Genomic DNA, 15,416 nt, shown 5'->3' on the forward strand with positions numbered 1-15,416 from the left:
CCTCCCCAAAGGTATATCCGAGTGCATGTCTCAAAGGTTTTTAAGCGACATGTCCTTTCATATGCTTTAAAAAGTTGATCTAGGAAAGATAGTGTTCAATTCCTTATAATAGAAACTATTGTGCGTTTGCCTTGTACAAACCTTTTTCCCTTTGAGATCAACCTTCTAACCATGTGACATGAGACTATGAGGTCTATAATCTTGGAGGTTACGTTGTAGGAATAGTAATGGGCCTACAATAGGTTACTTCCTCCTTCCCAACATTTTTAGCAGTGTAACAAGAGAACTAAATGTCGGTGGATGTCATGTTTTGTGTGCAATGGTATGACCTAAGAGTAATTCACACTTCTTATAGGACATACGTCCTTTCAAACTTTGCTTTTCTTGATGGTTTATAATCTTGTGCAATGCTTATGCATTAAATACAAGGACAAATGATCAAAATGTCGTTTAGTTATGCCACCATTCCCAAAATGTGATACGACTTTACGAACTTCCTAAAGTCCCACACATTTTGGGAAGCCAATAAATTTGAGTACTTGTTGAGATTTGATAATAATGAACATAGTTATGAGACCCTAGACACCGTCATACAATGTTTTTTCATGTTCCCTCACCAATTCTTCTTGAATTGACGATGAAGTGTGTGACTAAGTATACCCAAACTTGAGAAGAATGGGACAATTAATTAAACCTTCGGCAATTAGCAAATTAACTACATGTCTTATTATTGAGGATTAAATTAACTGTGTGAGAGAAGGGAAGAACTGTTGGTGTGATGTGGCTCTACAAATATCAGTACTAAAATGCAAAACTTTTGGAATTTCTTAAACTTGAGGGCATTTTAGTTGAGAAGTTTTTATTTTGCCATAAATAATGCAATGCCTTTTTGTGGGTGTGTTTGATAGTGCCCTAGTTAATGACATGGGGTTCCTATGTTGGACAACAGGATTTCATATGGTTGTGAGAGAGTTGCCATTTCATATGAAGCATCTCCGGGTATAATTTCAACATCTTAATCTTATATTCTAGTTTTCGTATTTCCTCTATCATTTTAAGGCTTTCCATTCAAAAAATTGTCATGTAATGTTCATGTCAAAGAGGCAATTCATTAATTTTGTCTATGAGGTTCCAATGAGTTTGTAAGTTTTAGGATATCAAAATAATATGGAACATTGTAGATACTAATTCAAGATTATAAAGGGACAAGGTTGTCTTTGGGAAGAAAATAAGTTTGCAATTGGTGATGGAATTCAGAAAATTAAAGGTTTGCACATTCTGTTGGTACTTCACACATAGAAAAGAATGAAATCGCCTCCATTCAATTGGTAAAAGCATCCTCAAGCCACGAGATGTTATAAAACCCTCAATCCAAGACATATTGCTAATGGGAACAAGGAGTTAATTGAAGATAAAAAAATGTCTTGGAAGGCCTATGAAACTGCCAAAACATTCATTCGTGTGGGTTAAATATGCATAGGAAAAGGTGATTTGGTAAACTCAAAACTCAAATACATACAAACATAAAAATAAAATTCCAAACCAAAGATAAGGAAGCATATCCAAAATGTAGGCAACGTCTATGGCTCGAGTGTGTATAATTGAATGATGAGGATCGAATCATCAACTTATTGTAACATACAAGCATGTTAAAGTCTAATCCAAAATTGCTTTCAATCAAGCATATGTGTATTATGTGACATTGGGTTGTGATTAATCATGATGCCCAAAAGTTGTACTTTGGAGAGAAAAAAAAAGCTTCCGTGTAAAAAAATGTAGAGAAGTAAATGCAGCTAGAGAATAGCATAGAACAAATTTGTTATCATCCACGAGGATACCGAGGTTGACGAATGCAATGGAATAAACACATCATCTCGTTTGTGATTCGTTTCTAAGAAGTTCGGGGAGGGGGCAAGGGTTACTACTCTATAGTAAAAAAATTGTATGTGCGAAAATAATGCATGTACAATTTTTTTGCTTCACCCTTCTTGATGGAGAGAGAAAGGGATTTCACCCCACCTTGTCCATCAAAAGTGTGGCATAGTGTTTAGGGTTTAACATGAACAATGCGGCCAAAAGTGTGGCATTTTTTCGCGGAGCACGTATGGAGTTGAGTGGCAATGGGAGAGATGCCCATAATGTGTGTGTGTGTGTGTGTGTGTGTGTGGAGAGAGAGAGAGAGGGGGGGGGGAGATATGAAGATTTTTGGGTGGGCGGGGGTTCGAATTCTCTCAACTTTCAAGAAGGATCCAAACTAACTACAATACATAAGGAAGAAATGGGGCTTCTTCTTTTTATGTTTATTAAAAAATCAAAGAAATGATTGAGAAGGGATAGCAGTTAGCAGTAGGAATAGCATATATATATATATACATAATACATATATATGTAGATGGATAGGGGGGCGGGGGGATTGTACGTACGTCAAGGGTTCGATTCCTTGCCACTGACACTTTCTTCAGACACCATAAATTCAAGAAAAACATTTAATAATGACAAATTAATTAATCAATCCATTTATTTAAAATACAAATAGACAGCCCTTTATTATCCAAATTACTCTCTCTCTCTCTCTCTCTCTATTTACTTACTTGCCCATCACTTCACGTTTCCTCTTACATTTTGTACGATTTCTTCCTCTTCTTCTTCTTCTTCTTCTTCTTTTACTATTCATTTCGTCTCACATTTTTATGAAAAATAAAATCCAATTTTGCAGGGAATATTAATGATTATCAAATTTTTATCGAGCAGTGTTTTCCTTCTTCTTTGCATTATTTACTTCTCGTAATAATTTAGTTGCTTTACCCAAGGCTCTCTTTTTTAGTGTGGATTTTGGGTGCCTTAATGATATATGAACATGCATGCATACATGCATACATGCATATATGTATGTATGTATGTATGTATGTATCTTATGTGTGTGTGTATGGATGTGTGTATGTATATGTATGTATGTATGTATTTGCTCTCTTTCTTCTTCATCTTCTCCTTACAAAACCCATCATGGTTCCTTCTTTTTGTCCACATCGTGATCTCTGTATACCTCCTCATTTAATCCCCTCATTAATGTGAATCCAATCAATCGAGCTTATGTTGATCTCCTTGTACTTAACAACTAGTTCCCTCGACTGGCTGATTGATCCATCAGTTCCTTTTTGCCCTCCCATTGTTTCGTTTCTAGCCTAGTTTCCAACAATCTCCGCATTATGTGGTTTTCCCGCGCACCAGAGTAAAGAGCGACTACTCTCTGCTATTGGCAACACCTTATTGGTTGTAAATAGATCCAAGGGTGGACAACAATGACATGGCTAGACATCAACATTGACAATATGGGATGGTTGTGACTTTTGGAATGGATGTTTCATCTAGAATGCTTGCCATATGGACACAAATGCGTAATTCCTAAGGGGTTTGTTTTACAGACTACAAAAGACCTTGAAAATAGGAATTGTAAAAAACCGAACTCAACCACCTTAGAAGTCAAGGGTTATCATTGTGTCAAGGGTTATCATTGTATCAAGTGTCTACGAACAATGAACAACTAACTAGTTGCTAAGCTTGAGTGTGTGATGTGAGATTTGACTCAAACCATTTAGTTGAAAAGAACATGTCGATGCTAGATGAGGGCCTAACATTAGGATGTAGTTGAGCTTATGAGTGCTACAATTGTAAATACCCAAGAATCCCCCATTTTTTGCATGTATTGTATGTAAGTATGCCAATATATACCTATATATGCACTCATTGGATTGATATAATATTAAGACAATCTTAAACTAAGTACATTAACTCTAGACATTAACAATTTAGATGAAGACATATTTCATGACAAGGATGACATACCAATGATTTCCTTGCCCAATTGGTGTTTACAAGTTGGTTCACTTTAGGCACTGGGCCTATCACATCATAATCCTAATGTAGTGATAAGAAACTATCATAGTCATTCAGATTACACATCAATGACTTCATTGGCCTAAAGGACAAATAGATGCAACCTAGGCTACAATTTGGGGACTTGTGGCATGCCTACCATTTTATAGTTCTAAGATAATCATGAACAACATGGCATCTAAAACCAGAAATTTGTGGCAATTACTAATGTATATGAAGGATTCCTTGGTTTATATGAAATTATAAAATTTCACTTATACCATCAGATTCAAAGATTTTATCCTTTTCTATTGATAAACCTCAAGGTTCCATGTATGTATGTAAAGTATGTGAATACACAGTTATGCATACATGTGAAATACAAAGCACACTAGTCAGTCCATCTTCGGCAAGTACATTCCTATCTTAAAATTAATAAATGACTTAGATTTGGGCATGCATATATTGGTTATAATGGATTAAACACCAATAGCTTCTTTGTCCCAAAGGTGTATACAAATTTATTGCACCCTCGGCTTTGGGACTTGAGGTATCTCTCTTGTTACATACATGCATATTTGTGAATGTTTGCCCCTCCATAATACAAAATATAAAATAAAATTCAATTATGCAAACATAATTAGGTTGTGAAAATATTGCCTTGTAATGTCAAGTTTTCAAGATTGAGTCTTTAATAACATGGTGTGAGTGGTAAGGATGGATTGATTCCACAACATAGTGCCCACTGCCATGTGAGTGTATGTGTGTACACTTATTGCATTGATACATAGTGAAAAAAAATCAGTCATGATGGATTGCGTGCTAATGACTTCTTGTCAAATGTGTTTCTAAATTGATTCAACTTAAACTTCGGGACTTGCGACATCCCACATTGTAATCCTATGAAAATCAGAAAAGCGCATATGATAGTTTACAAAGAAGGATTATTGTCGGGGGGAAAAAACTTTTTAAACACCACTTTAACGTGAACTCTCTCTCTCTAGTAAGTTGCTATCTAGCAATAGAAGGCATTGGGTTCAAGGATCGACTTTCATGCCTCAATATTTCAACGTTCTTGAATATCTTCACTCTTTATTGATTCCACACACACTACGTGAATATGTTTAATTCAACTCGATTGGTCATATTTAGCCTTTGAGGACAATAAGAAAATGTATGTCTCTTTCTCTCCTCTCCATGGGGTAGGCCCCATCCCATAGATTGCAATCTATCATTGTGGACATTAAAAAGTGCCCCCCCCCCCCTCTCTCTCTCTCGCTACGTGTGTGTGTGTGTACTTCTTGTCTAAGTGGTTCACATGTACCGTCAACCGATATACACGTGCATAATTTTTATGAATCAAATGGATAAATTTAAATAGACCTTCACAAATGATTTGAAGTAAAACCACAATATTTGCACGTCGTGCAACAAGCATGGTACCACATAAAAAAACCCTCATTGCGATATTTCATCTTCACAACCATGAAAATGTTTCTTTTGATCAATAACATCATTTGCCAATGGGTTCGAACATATTGGTAGAGTCACAAGTGTGTGTGAGCATATTTTGTTTTAGGCCAAAACACAAAAAATTCTAGAACAAAGTTTGCTTTAAGGCAAAAAGCACCCCTTCCTTTTCAGATATTTCTAGAAGCATTCATAATTTGTCAAAACCAACCATATTACTTTGTAAGTGCCAACAAAAGTTGTTGGACGCACCATTCAGGTCATTTTTAGAGCTTAGGTTGGTTTGGTAAACACCCAAACAATTCTGATGTTTTTTCCTATGTTATATGAATATCATGAGATACTTCAAAGATTGGAGGATAGAAAGACGAGAAGATGAGGATGTCCAATCACCTACTAAACAATCTAAATCCAAGATTTGGTCTTAATCTCAATACCAAATTTGATGACGTCAAAGGGCATTACATGCATAAATGCTTCTCTTCCTAGATTAACAAGGATAAGCAAGAGAGCACATTAGGACAAGTTTCCTAATAAGTTACGAGGATATGATTGGTTTCCCATCTACGCGATAAATTTCCTTCTCATGATTCAACATTTGTTTTGCTTTTTCATGAAAGAAACAAAAACAAAGGGGGAATCATATTCTCATAAACATCAAGAGGGTAAAGATCAACATTTACCTTTGCACTGAGATGCTTTCCTTTTTTTGCTCTCGCTTTGTTTGCATAGTCCTATGTCACACGTTGCTTGCAAACAAAATATACCCTTAGAGTATGCCTTAAGTTTTGAGAGCAAACCGTGCATGCCTATGTGTGTGGGCCAACTTTGAAGCTTGGAATGTGGAAGTTTTACTTGGAAACCCTTCCTCGTGAAAATCTTACCCTTCACGTAATTTTCTGTGCTGAAATTCAAATGATGCACATACCAATTCTACCTTAAACCTCTCTCTCTCTCTCTCACACACACACACACACACACACACATGATACTTAAGGACAAGACCCTACCCTGTCACTCTCCTGTAGAAGTGGGTCCTAACTCCTAACTTGTAAGTAGTTGTCTATTGCACCTTAAAAGGTAAGGTAAACTAGTAAGTTTATAAAATTCAACTATTATATGTTTGCCTTTCTAAAATTCTTAAACCCATATAATGCCTCCTACTTCACATGAATTAAGAGAATCAATTACATAGGTATACCGTACGAAGACAAAGGCTACCATTAATTTTCTCGTCTAAAACGAACTTAGACTCATGTAGGAAATATCTAGTGGATTATTTTCAATAAATGTATCTCTCATACGCTCATTATCATGAATATGGTCACGTGGTCACTGTTCTTGCATGTCCATACATTAACATATAGTATTGTGAATGAATAACATTTTGTAATTTGCTAGCTTTTTTCTAAACCATTTCAATCGTTATGAACACACTTATTTTTTTGTGACTACATAATTTGCAAGTCACTGAGATTACCAATTATCCTGTGCATAATTGCTACATTGTCTTCCGTCAAATTGGGTTTGTTGCAAAGTATTTTGACGTACAACCACAACCCAATAGTTAAAGCGAGGTCTTAGTTCTATTTATGCCTAATATAGATCATTGTTAAGCCAAAACCTAACTATGGTACTGGTGGCCATATGCACATACCACTATGGGCACACAATGTGACGAGTCACGACCATATGAAACATGTTAATGGCATGTACCATACATAAGTGTCAAGTAAGCACATAGTTCAACATGCATGGTTATTTAGTAAAAAACATAAAATGCCTTCCATATGTTTTACATGAACTTAGACATTCTAGGAATAATAATTACATGGTAGGAAGTGACCATATGTTATTTTTATAACCACAAAAGATAACAATGTGGAACACGGGAAGTAAGTCTTGCTAACTTGTAACTTGTAATAATAAAAAAACGATTCTATTGTGCGTAAGAGATACTAGATTGCTTCAACCACTCAAATCAAGAAATTTAGGGTTAAAAGAGATATAAACTTGCATAGTACATCATGTGTGGACAGAGAAATAGCATGTTGATGAGAAAGAAATAGATTATAAAGTGAAATAGATAGATATGAAGATGGAGAGTCAAAAGACGAGTTGGATTTAAGTTGCGACACAATTCTATTTTCGTTGCAAACATTTGCTATGAAAATCTACATTTCTTTTTGGATATCAGTTCCTTGCCGTTCAAAACAAATGCATCATGAGAACTCAAACGGATATTGAGTGTGCGTGCCTATAGCCACATCCTTTACCTTTAGAGATAACATGATCTTCACTTTTAGAGATAAGAGGTGTTTGCTTGTGTACAACGATGTAACTTCCTTTGAGTGTGAACACAAACACACAGACACTCATAATCAATGACAAAGGTCTTATGAGGTCCCATTGGATGGAAGCATACACATATGGTTATGATAAAGATAGAGGGGACTTTATTGTTCGTGATATGATAAACGTGACAACCCTTCATACATTATAAAACCTTCTCTGGATATAAGGTTGTAGACACATTACATTTTATATTTGTAGTATTTGAAATCCCAACAATGTTTTTGATTTTCCTAACTTTCCAAGTAAGGCATGCCTTCTAACCTTTGGACTCTTACTTTGGAGCTCCACGGTATCCTCAACAATTATAACATAAAGTTTTATATGGATACCAACATTGGTCATGCTCGGTATGTAAAACACAAATGAGAAGGCAAGTGTGTGTATAAAAAATGTATATAGAAGTGCTAATGGAAGTAGGCCATGAAACAAACTAACATCGAGGTAAATACTGAAGAATGAAGTTTTATTCAGGAGCAAGTTGTGAACTCAATCATCAACAAAACATCAATGTACATATATATATATATACATATAAATATGTTGAATGTCCAATTGGTATAAGAAATGTTTATTAGCTTTAATAAATTACAACACATTCAACGATTCCTTGAATAGACATTTATGAATAAACCAAATTATAGAATCTTTTTTTTTTTTGAACTTGAATGAAACATCATATTTTATGGTAAAAGAGAAGAAGACGAAGAAGATGTGTGTGTAGCAGTGTATAAAGTCAAATGTATTTAATCACATCTTCATCGAGTGCAAAGGGTATATAGTATGCAATTTTTGTTACCACTAAGTTTGAAGATAATAGTTGTCGCAATACATGACATTTATGATCACACACTAGTTTCAATGGGTCAGGTCAACATGTAAAAAAGCAGAATGTCCAAGCGACACTTCCTTGGCTTTAGAAAGACACATCTCGAAAGTGAATGTAAAGGAAAGGCATCAAAAGCGTATGGAATTTAAGACCAATGAAAACCAACCCCATCATTTCAAACTCTCGAAACTTCACATGAAAAATTAGCTCTAAAGTCTTATGATTAATCTCACTAGTTCTTAGGGCATTACTTTAGGCACATGATATTCGATATGCCATTTCACGTGCAACTAAAACTGTACAGTTTCATTAAACATTCGAAAAAATGAATGAGTACGTAATGGGACAAGCTTTTTATCACCACATAAACTAGTTTTTTTTATTTGTATTACAAGAAAGCATGTTCTCCTGGAAGAGTTTGGTCGTTTCCATGACAATACATGCAAGCATGTTTCAACATAAGTTTTATATGTTCAAATGATATAATTTGTTAGGTTCCTTGTGAGGACAAAATTAGCATTCAATCGTCACAATATGAAAAAGTTTTGATTATTTATTTGGTTATACCAAATATTCTCTTTTGCATTGTTTGGCAAACACAAAATAGAGATTTGTATGGGGACATTTGATTATGTGGGCCTTGAGTTAACATAAACTATTACGCACATCTCCTAAAACCCTTGCAAATTTTGATATGGTTCAAACGACACAAAAGCATAGAGTTGTATTTTTTTAAGGTGTATTCTCCTTCTTAAGAATCCATAGTGAAATTCGATACAATTCAAGCAATCTAAAGGTGACGGTGCATTTAAACTAGAATTTGAGTTGGATTTCAATCTCTGTCACATACACTTGATCAAGTTTATTTGTGTAAGCATTAGTTTTAATATTGGGTTTCACTTTTCCCATGTTTCTTAAATTGTTTCATCTCATATTAGCTAGATAGAGGTGAGTATGTACAATGTTTAAAACCTATTGTGGCCTAAGTGTCTACTCCTCTCCAAGGGCTCCTAGCCCCAAGATACAATTATATTGGTTATCGGTGTATATATTTACGTATGCACTTTGGGGCATGATCTTAAACACGAACCAACCAAAAAATGGATGGAAAATTGGCTACTTGTTCTTGACATGTATTACTTGGGTGAAGATATTATGTGGCATTTATAGCTAAATCACATAATATTACTGTTTGTCTTTGTTATTATGCATGTATGAGAACTCCTAGGAATTCCAATGAATGGGGAATGAATTCACATATCCATTCTTGAAAGAAAGGCCATTGGCTATTGAGCTTTCACCCAAAAACAATCTCACACATTGAAGCAGGTTGGCAGCGATCGAGAGTAAAGACCAAGGCGACTCAAAGGGCACGAGAGGCCACGTTGGGTATGGGCATCGCACAACTGTGGGTTTCAGAGGGAGGAGGTGACCTAATACCTTGATCAGAGGCCACGATGGTTTGTCACATCACAATGATAACGCGGGTGGGTCGACGATCAGCACGAGTCAGGAAATGGTGTTTGTGGTAACATCTCTAGGAGTAGTTACTGTGGGGTTGGTTGAGCATGTAGCAGGGCAGAAGAAGAGCAAGGAATCGGGCAGTCGGAAGGGCCATCCCGCCCCCCCCCCCCCCCCCCCTTGCTTGTATGCTCCTCGGGAACCCCCAGGATTTGTTTGTTTTCCCATATCATTCATTATCTCAAGGAGACAACAATACATGTATGTACTAACTCTCCCCTAATTTAAAACTAGGATTTTGGAGGAAACATTTAGCCAAACTCTTCCAACTATAGAGAAGAAAAGAGAGAAGAGAGAAGAGAGAGAGGAGAGGAGAGGAGATTGCGTGTACTTCAATCAGTCAATCCAATAGTCCTTTTTCTGCTTTTTTGTTTTTTGTTTTTGTTTTGTTTTCTCTTTTTGCTTTTTACTCCACTCTCTCTCTATCTCTAGAGACAGACACACTCTCGTTCTCTGCCTCACACGAGCCAATTTGGCCATAAAAACAGAAACAAAACAGAGCTCTCCATAGCTCTCTCTCTCTCTCTCTCTCTTTTTCTCTCTACTCTGTTTCCTTTCATCACTATCATCTTCATCAAAACAGAACAAAAAAAACAAAACAAGAGCCTTCCATATCCAGGCATATCCATTCCAGTCTCTGTGTTTTCTCACCACTGCCATAGCCCTACTTCTCCTCCTCCTCTTCCATTCTTCATACAAACCTAAGAATGCAAAAGTACACAGAGCTTTCCATAGCTCTCTCTCTCTCTCCTCTGTTTTTTTCTCTCATATAGCCTCAAAGAACAGATCAAGATAAACACACAGCTTTCCATAGCCCATTTCTTCGTCTGTTCCTCTTTTTCAACCAACATCTTCTTCTTCTTCTTCTCCTGTCTACATTCTTCATTCTCTAACTGCATTTTCCTCTTATCAGATGATAATGCATTCTCTGACAAGAAGGTTATTAACCTCCCCTGTTCTTCTTCTTCTTCTATACTTCCATATGTTAATATGGACCACTACTGCAACCCTAACCACGCCGATTAGTACTAATCCGGACATATCCTCTCTGCTAAGCTTCAGAAATAACCTAAAAGACCCCTCCAACTCTCTCCTGAATTGGTCCATATCGGACCCTTCTTCTCCTTGCTCATGGACAGGTGTGAGCTGTGATGAACAGAACAGAGTCATCTCCCTCTCTCTTCCTTCTCTGTCGCTACAAGGAAACCTCTCTTTGGACCATCTCTGCGATTTGAAGTATTTGCAACACCTTGACCTTCATGACAACCTCCTCTATGGCTCTCTTCCACCGCAGATGGCTTCCTCCTTACCAAACCTGCAGGCACTCGATCTTAGCCTTAACCTCATCTCTGGCCCAATCCCACCTTCAAGCTTTAATGGAAAGCTTCAGAAATCTCTCTCTTCCATCTCATTGAGTGGCAATTCTCTCTCCGGACCTCTCCCCACTGAATTGTGGGAAATTAGCAGCCTAATAGTCATGGATTTCTCTAGTAATAAGCTCTCTGGAGACCTTTCTCCGGAGGTAGGGAATCTCACAAGCTTAGAATACCTCGATCTCAACAACAATCAGTTCACAGGGCCAGTTCCAAGTGAGTTAGGGAACCTAAAGTCTCTCACTGACCTCTCACTGGGACAAAACTCATTCAGTGGTTCTTTGCCCAGAGAGATAGGGGGGCTAACTAACTTAACTAACTTGTACATGGCCTCATGTCAGCTGACAGGGCAATTGCCAGCTGAGATCGGAGGATTGCGCTCATTGGTGAAGATCGATTTCACACACAACTACCTCTCGGGGCCCATCCCGGGATCGATCGGCCAGTTAAAGAACCTCGCATCATTGATAATGCCCTACAATCTCTTCAACGGCTCGGTACCGGCAGACCTCGGACAATGTGATGGCTTACGGATCGTGGAGCTCTCATTCAACAAGCTGACCGGAAAGCTACCCGATGAACTCTCCCGGTTGCGTTTCGTTGCCTCGCTGTCTCTGGAAGGTAACCAACTCAGTGGACCCATCCCTGGCTGGTTAGGGGGCTGGCAGCTCCTCAGCTCTCTGTTGCTGGCGACCAATCATTTTGAAGGGAATATCCCGACTGAGTTAGGTAATTGCTCATCTCTAGTTACCTTGAGCTTAAATGGTAACCACCTCTCAGGTCCGTTGCCGACTCAGCTTTGCAATGCACCTCTCCTCTCACAACTGTTTCTCAACCGGAACTTCTTCAATGGAACCATCGATACCACGTTCCAGAATTGCTCTTCTTTAACCGATATTGAACTAAATGGGAATCAACTAACCGGATGGTTACCTGGGTATCTCTCCAAGTTAGAGATGTTAGTTGCCCTGAGCATTGATGGGAACAACTTCTCGGGCCCAATTCCTGATGAGATATGGGAATCTAAATCTCTAATGGAGATCTCGGCCCGGAGTAATCTCCTGACAGGGTCATTATCAGGTAATGTTGGCAAGCTATCTATCTTAAGCCAACTATGTTTAGATAATAACCATCTAGAAGGGGTGCTTCCTGTGGAGCTAGGGTTGCTAGAGAATCTCACAACTCTCACTTTAAGTTCGAACCACTTCAATGGGAGAATACCGCCTGAGCTCGGAAACTGCTCTCAGCTTGCTACACTCGACTTAGGTAACAATATGTTGTCGGGAGAAATACCAGGCATATTCGGGAAACTCCCCGTGCTTGATTGTCTGGTCTTGTCACATAATCAACTCTCAGGAAGAATACCTGAGAAAGTTTGCTCCGTTTCAAAGGAATTCAATATGCCCGATTCCATGTTCACTCAGCATTTTGGTGTCTTGGATTTGTCTTTCAACCGATTGACCGGACCAATTCCTAATCGCATCGGGAATTGCTCGGTTCTAGTCAATCTTTTGCTTCAAGGGAATCAGTTAAGTGGGCCAATTCCAGAAGAGTTATCTCTGCTATATAACTTGACAACTCTCGACCTTTCTGAGAATGCATTGACCGGATCGATCCCCCCTTCATTTGGCAAGTTGGGCAGATTGCAAGGTCTAAACATGGCCTTCAACCTATTACAAGGAACTATTCCCTTGGAACTCGGTGAAGTGACTAGCTTAGTTAAGCTCAATGTCACACATAATGAGCTCTCAGGTTCTCTTCCTGTCACACTAGGGAGGCTCACTGGGTTAACACACTTAGATGTGAGCTACAACAAGTTAGAGGGTGAAATCCCAGCTGAGTATTCGAAGATGGTCTCGATTGTGGGGTTCTATTTAGGCTCAAATAAGTTAAGAGGTGGGATTTCAGATCTTCTTACAGAGAGCATCGTATGGCATCAAGTTCAAGCTTTAGATCTAAGCGGGAACATGTTCGATGACACGATTCCAAAGAGTTTAGGGAACCTCTCTAGCCTTTCTTACCTTGATCTACACAGGAATAGGTTTTCGGGACCGATCCCGGCCGAGCTTGGAGAGCTATCTCAGTTGGCTTATCTCGATTTGTCAGAGAATCATCTATCAGGTGAAATCTCGCTGAATCTGTGTGATCTGGATGTGTTAACCTTTCTCAATTTCTCGGGGAACAAGCTAGAAGGAGAGGTGCCAGAGGAAGGAATTTGTGCTAAGTTATCTGAGGATTCTTTCCTCATGAACAAAGCTCTATGTGGCTCTATGCTTCCATCACATTGTTCATCATCATCGCCATCATCATCGCCATCATTTGGACATAGAAACCGCGTTCTACTAAGCCCAGGGGCTGTTTTAGCTATCACTGCGGGCGTTCTTGTAGCTTGCTTTTGCATCATTGCAGCCTTTTTAAGAAGGAAAATGCCCATTCAAGACAATCTCTGCGAAGACATAGAGCAGAGAAAACTGAATCATCAGATAACCTCACTTAACGATTCTCATGAGATTTTCTTCAATGAGAAGATGAGAGAGCCATTGAGCATTAACGTGGCTACTTTTGAGAGGCCATTGTTAAGGCTCACTCTTGCTGACCTTTTAAAAGCTACTAACAATTTTTGCAAGGCTAATATCATTGGAGATGGTGGCTTCGGCACTGTGTATAAAGCCGTGTTATCGGATGGAAAAGTGGTTGCTGTGAAGAAGCTAAGCCAATCCCGAACACAGGGGCATAGAGAATTCTTAGCTGAAATGGAAACCTTAGGCAAGGTGAAGCATCGGAACCTCGTTCCTTTGTTGGGTTATTGCTCATTTGGTGAAGAAAAGCTTCTAGTTTATGAATACATGGTGAATGGGAGCTTAGAGCTATGGCTCCGGAACAGGGCCGACGCACTCGAGTCCTTGAATTGGGAGAAGAGGTTCAAAATAGCAGAGGGTTCAGCCCGAGGTTTAGCATTTTTACACCACAGCCTTATCCCACACATCATACATAGAGATATGAAGACAAGCAACATACTTCTTGATGAGAATTTTGAGCCAAGGGTAGCAGATTTTGGTCTTGCAAGGCTTATTAGTGCTTGTGAGACACATGTGAGCACTGGCATAGCAGGTACATTCGGGTATATACCGCCTGAATATGGACAAAGTTGGAGGTGTAGCACTAAAGGAGACGTGTATAGTTATGGTGTTATATTGATGGAGCTTTTAACTGGAAGAGAAGCAACTGGTGTTGAGTTCAAAGATGTGGAAGGCGGTAACTTGGTAGGGTGGGTTAGAAATATGGTGAAACAGGGACAAGCTTCAGAAGCCTTAGATGCTGTTATCTCTGATGGATCATGGAAGCATACAATGGTGAAACTATTGTTACTTGCTTGTTTGTGCACTGCCGAAGATCCTTCGAAGCGTCCGACAATGCAAATGGTCGTCAAATCGATGAAGGAAATGGATAGCTCAGTTTAATTGAAAGATAAAGATAGCAATTTCTTTTGTATCACCAAATTTGAATGTCTTGCTTCTTGTGTGTTGGTGCTCCTAGTTTGATGTATTGTAAAGGGCATGCACTCATGGTTGTACAAAACAGTGTTTATGCCAACATGATCTTTGCCTATCTATCATTGTGTGGTAGTAACTATCATCTAATCACCATCCTAAGTGACCATAGATTATCATAAGGAATGTGCCTCTGAATTCTCATTTATAGTAATGATATTATTGATCCAAGTTGTCTGATCATCACTTGATTGTCCCTCCCTCGTTTGTTAGATGTCATTTTGTACAAATATCAATAGAAAGGGTCATTTTGTTTTGATCTCTGTATTTAATGTTATCCTAACATGTTTGATAACACTTCTTAATTCGGTCACTAAATGATTGGTTTGAAAGATGACAAATAAACACTATTTGGATGCCAGATTTGTCTCTTCAAAATTCTTTCAAAAATAAGTCATTGGGAAGGGTATAGAAGATATTTTTTTTTTTTTATCATGGTATTTTGTA

At 38.2% G+C, this 15,416-nt stretch overlaps 1 protein-coding gene across 1 annotated transcript; it reads left to right on the plus strand.

Moving 5' to 3' along the window:
* The first annotated feature begins 10,926 nt into the window (after positions 1-10,926).
* On the plus strand, positions 10,927-15,228 carry LOC147869361 (uncharacterized). Its single transcript, XM_087328581.1, has one exon. It carries the CDS (start codon positions 10,959-10,961, stop codon positions 14,877-14,879), a length of 3,921 nt encoding a protein of 1,306 aa, XP_087184707.1. The 5' UTR covers positions 10,927-10,958; the 3' UTR covers positions 14,880-15,228.
* Positions 15,229-15,416: the final 188 nt, after the last annotated feature.

This window comes from Azolla caroliniana, unplaced genomic scaffold (genome assembly GCF_043228905.1).
Source record: "Azolla caroliniana isolate FFs.n. ecotype wild unplaced genomic scaffold, voAzoCaro1.0.p SCAF_1, whole genome shotgun sequence".
Lineage (NCBI taxonomy): Eukaryota > Viridiplantae > Streptophyta > Polypodiopsida > Salviniales > Salviniaceae > Azolla > Azolla caroliniana.

Bases quoted from the DNA above. Each gene is read 5' to 3' on its own strand.
- LOC147869361 (XM_087328581.1), top strand. From the start codon at position 10,959: ATGATAATGCATTCTCTGACAAGAAGGTTATTAACCTCCCCTGTTCTT.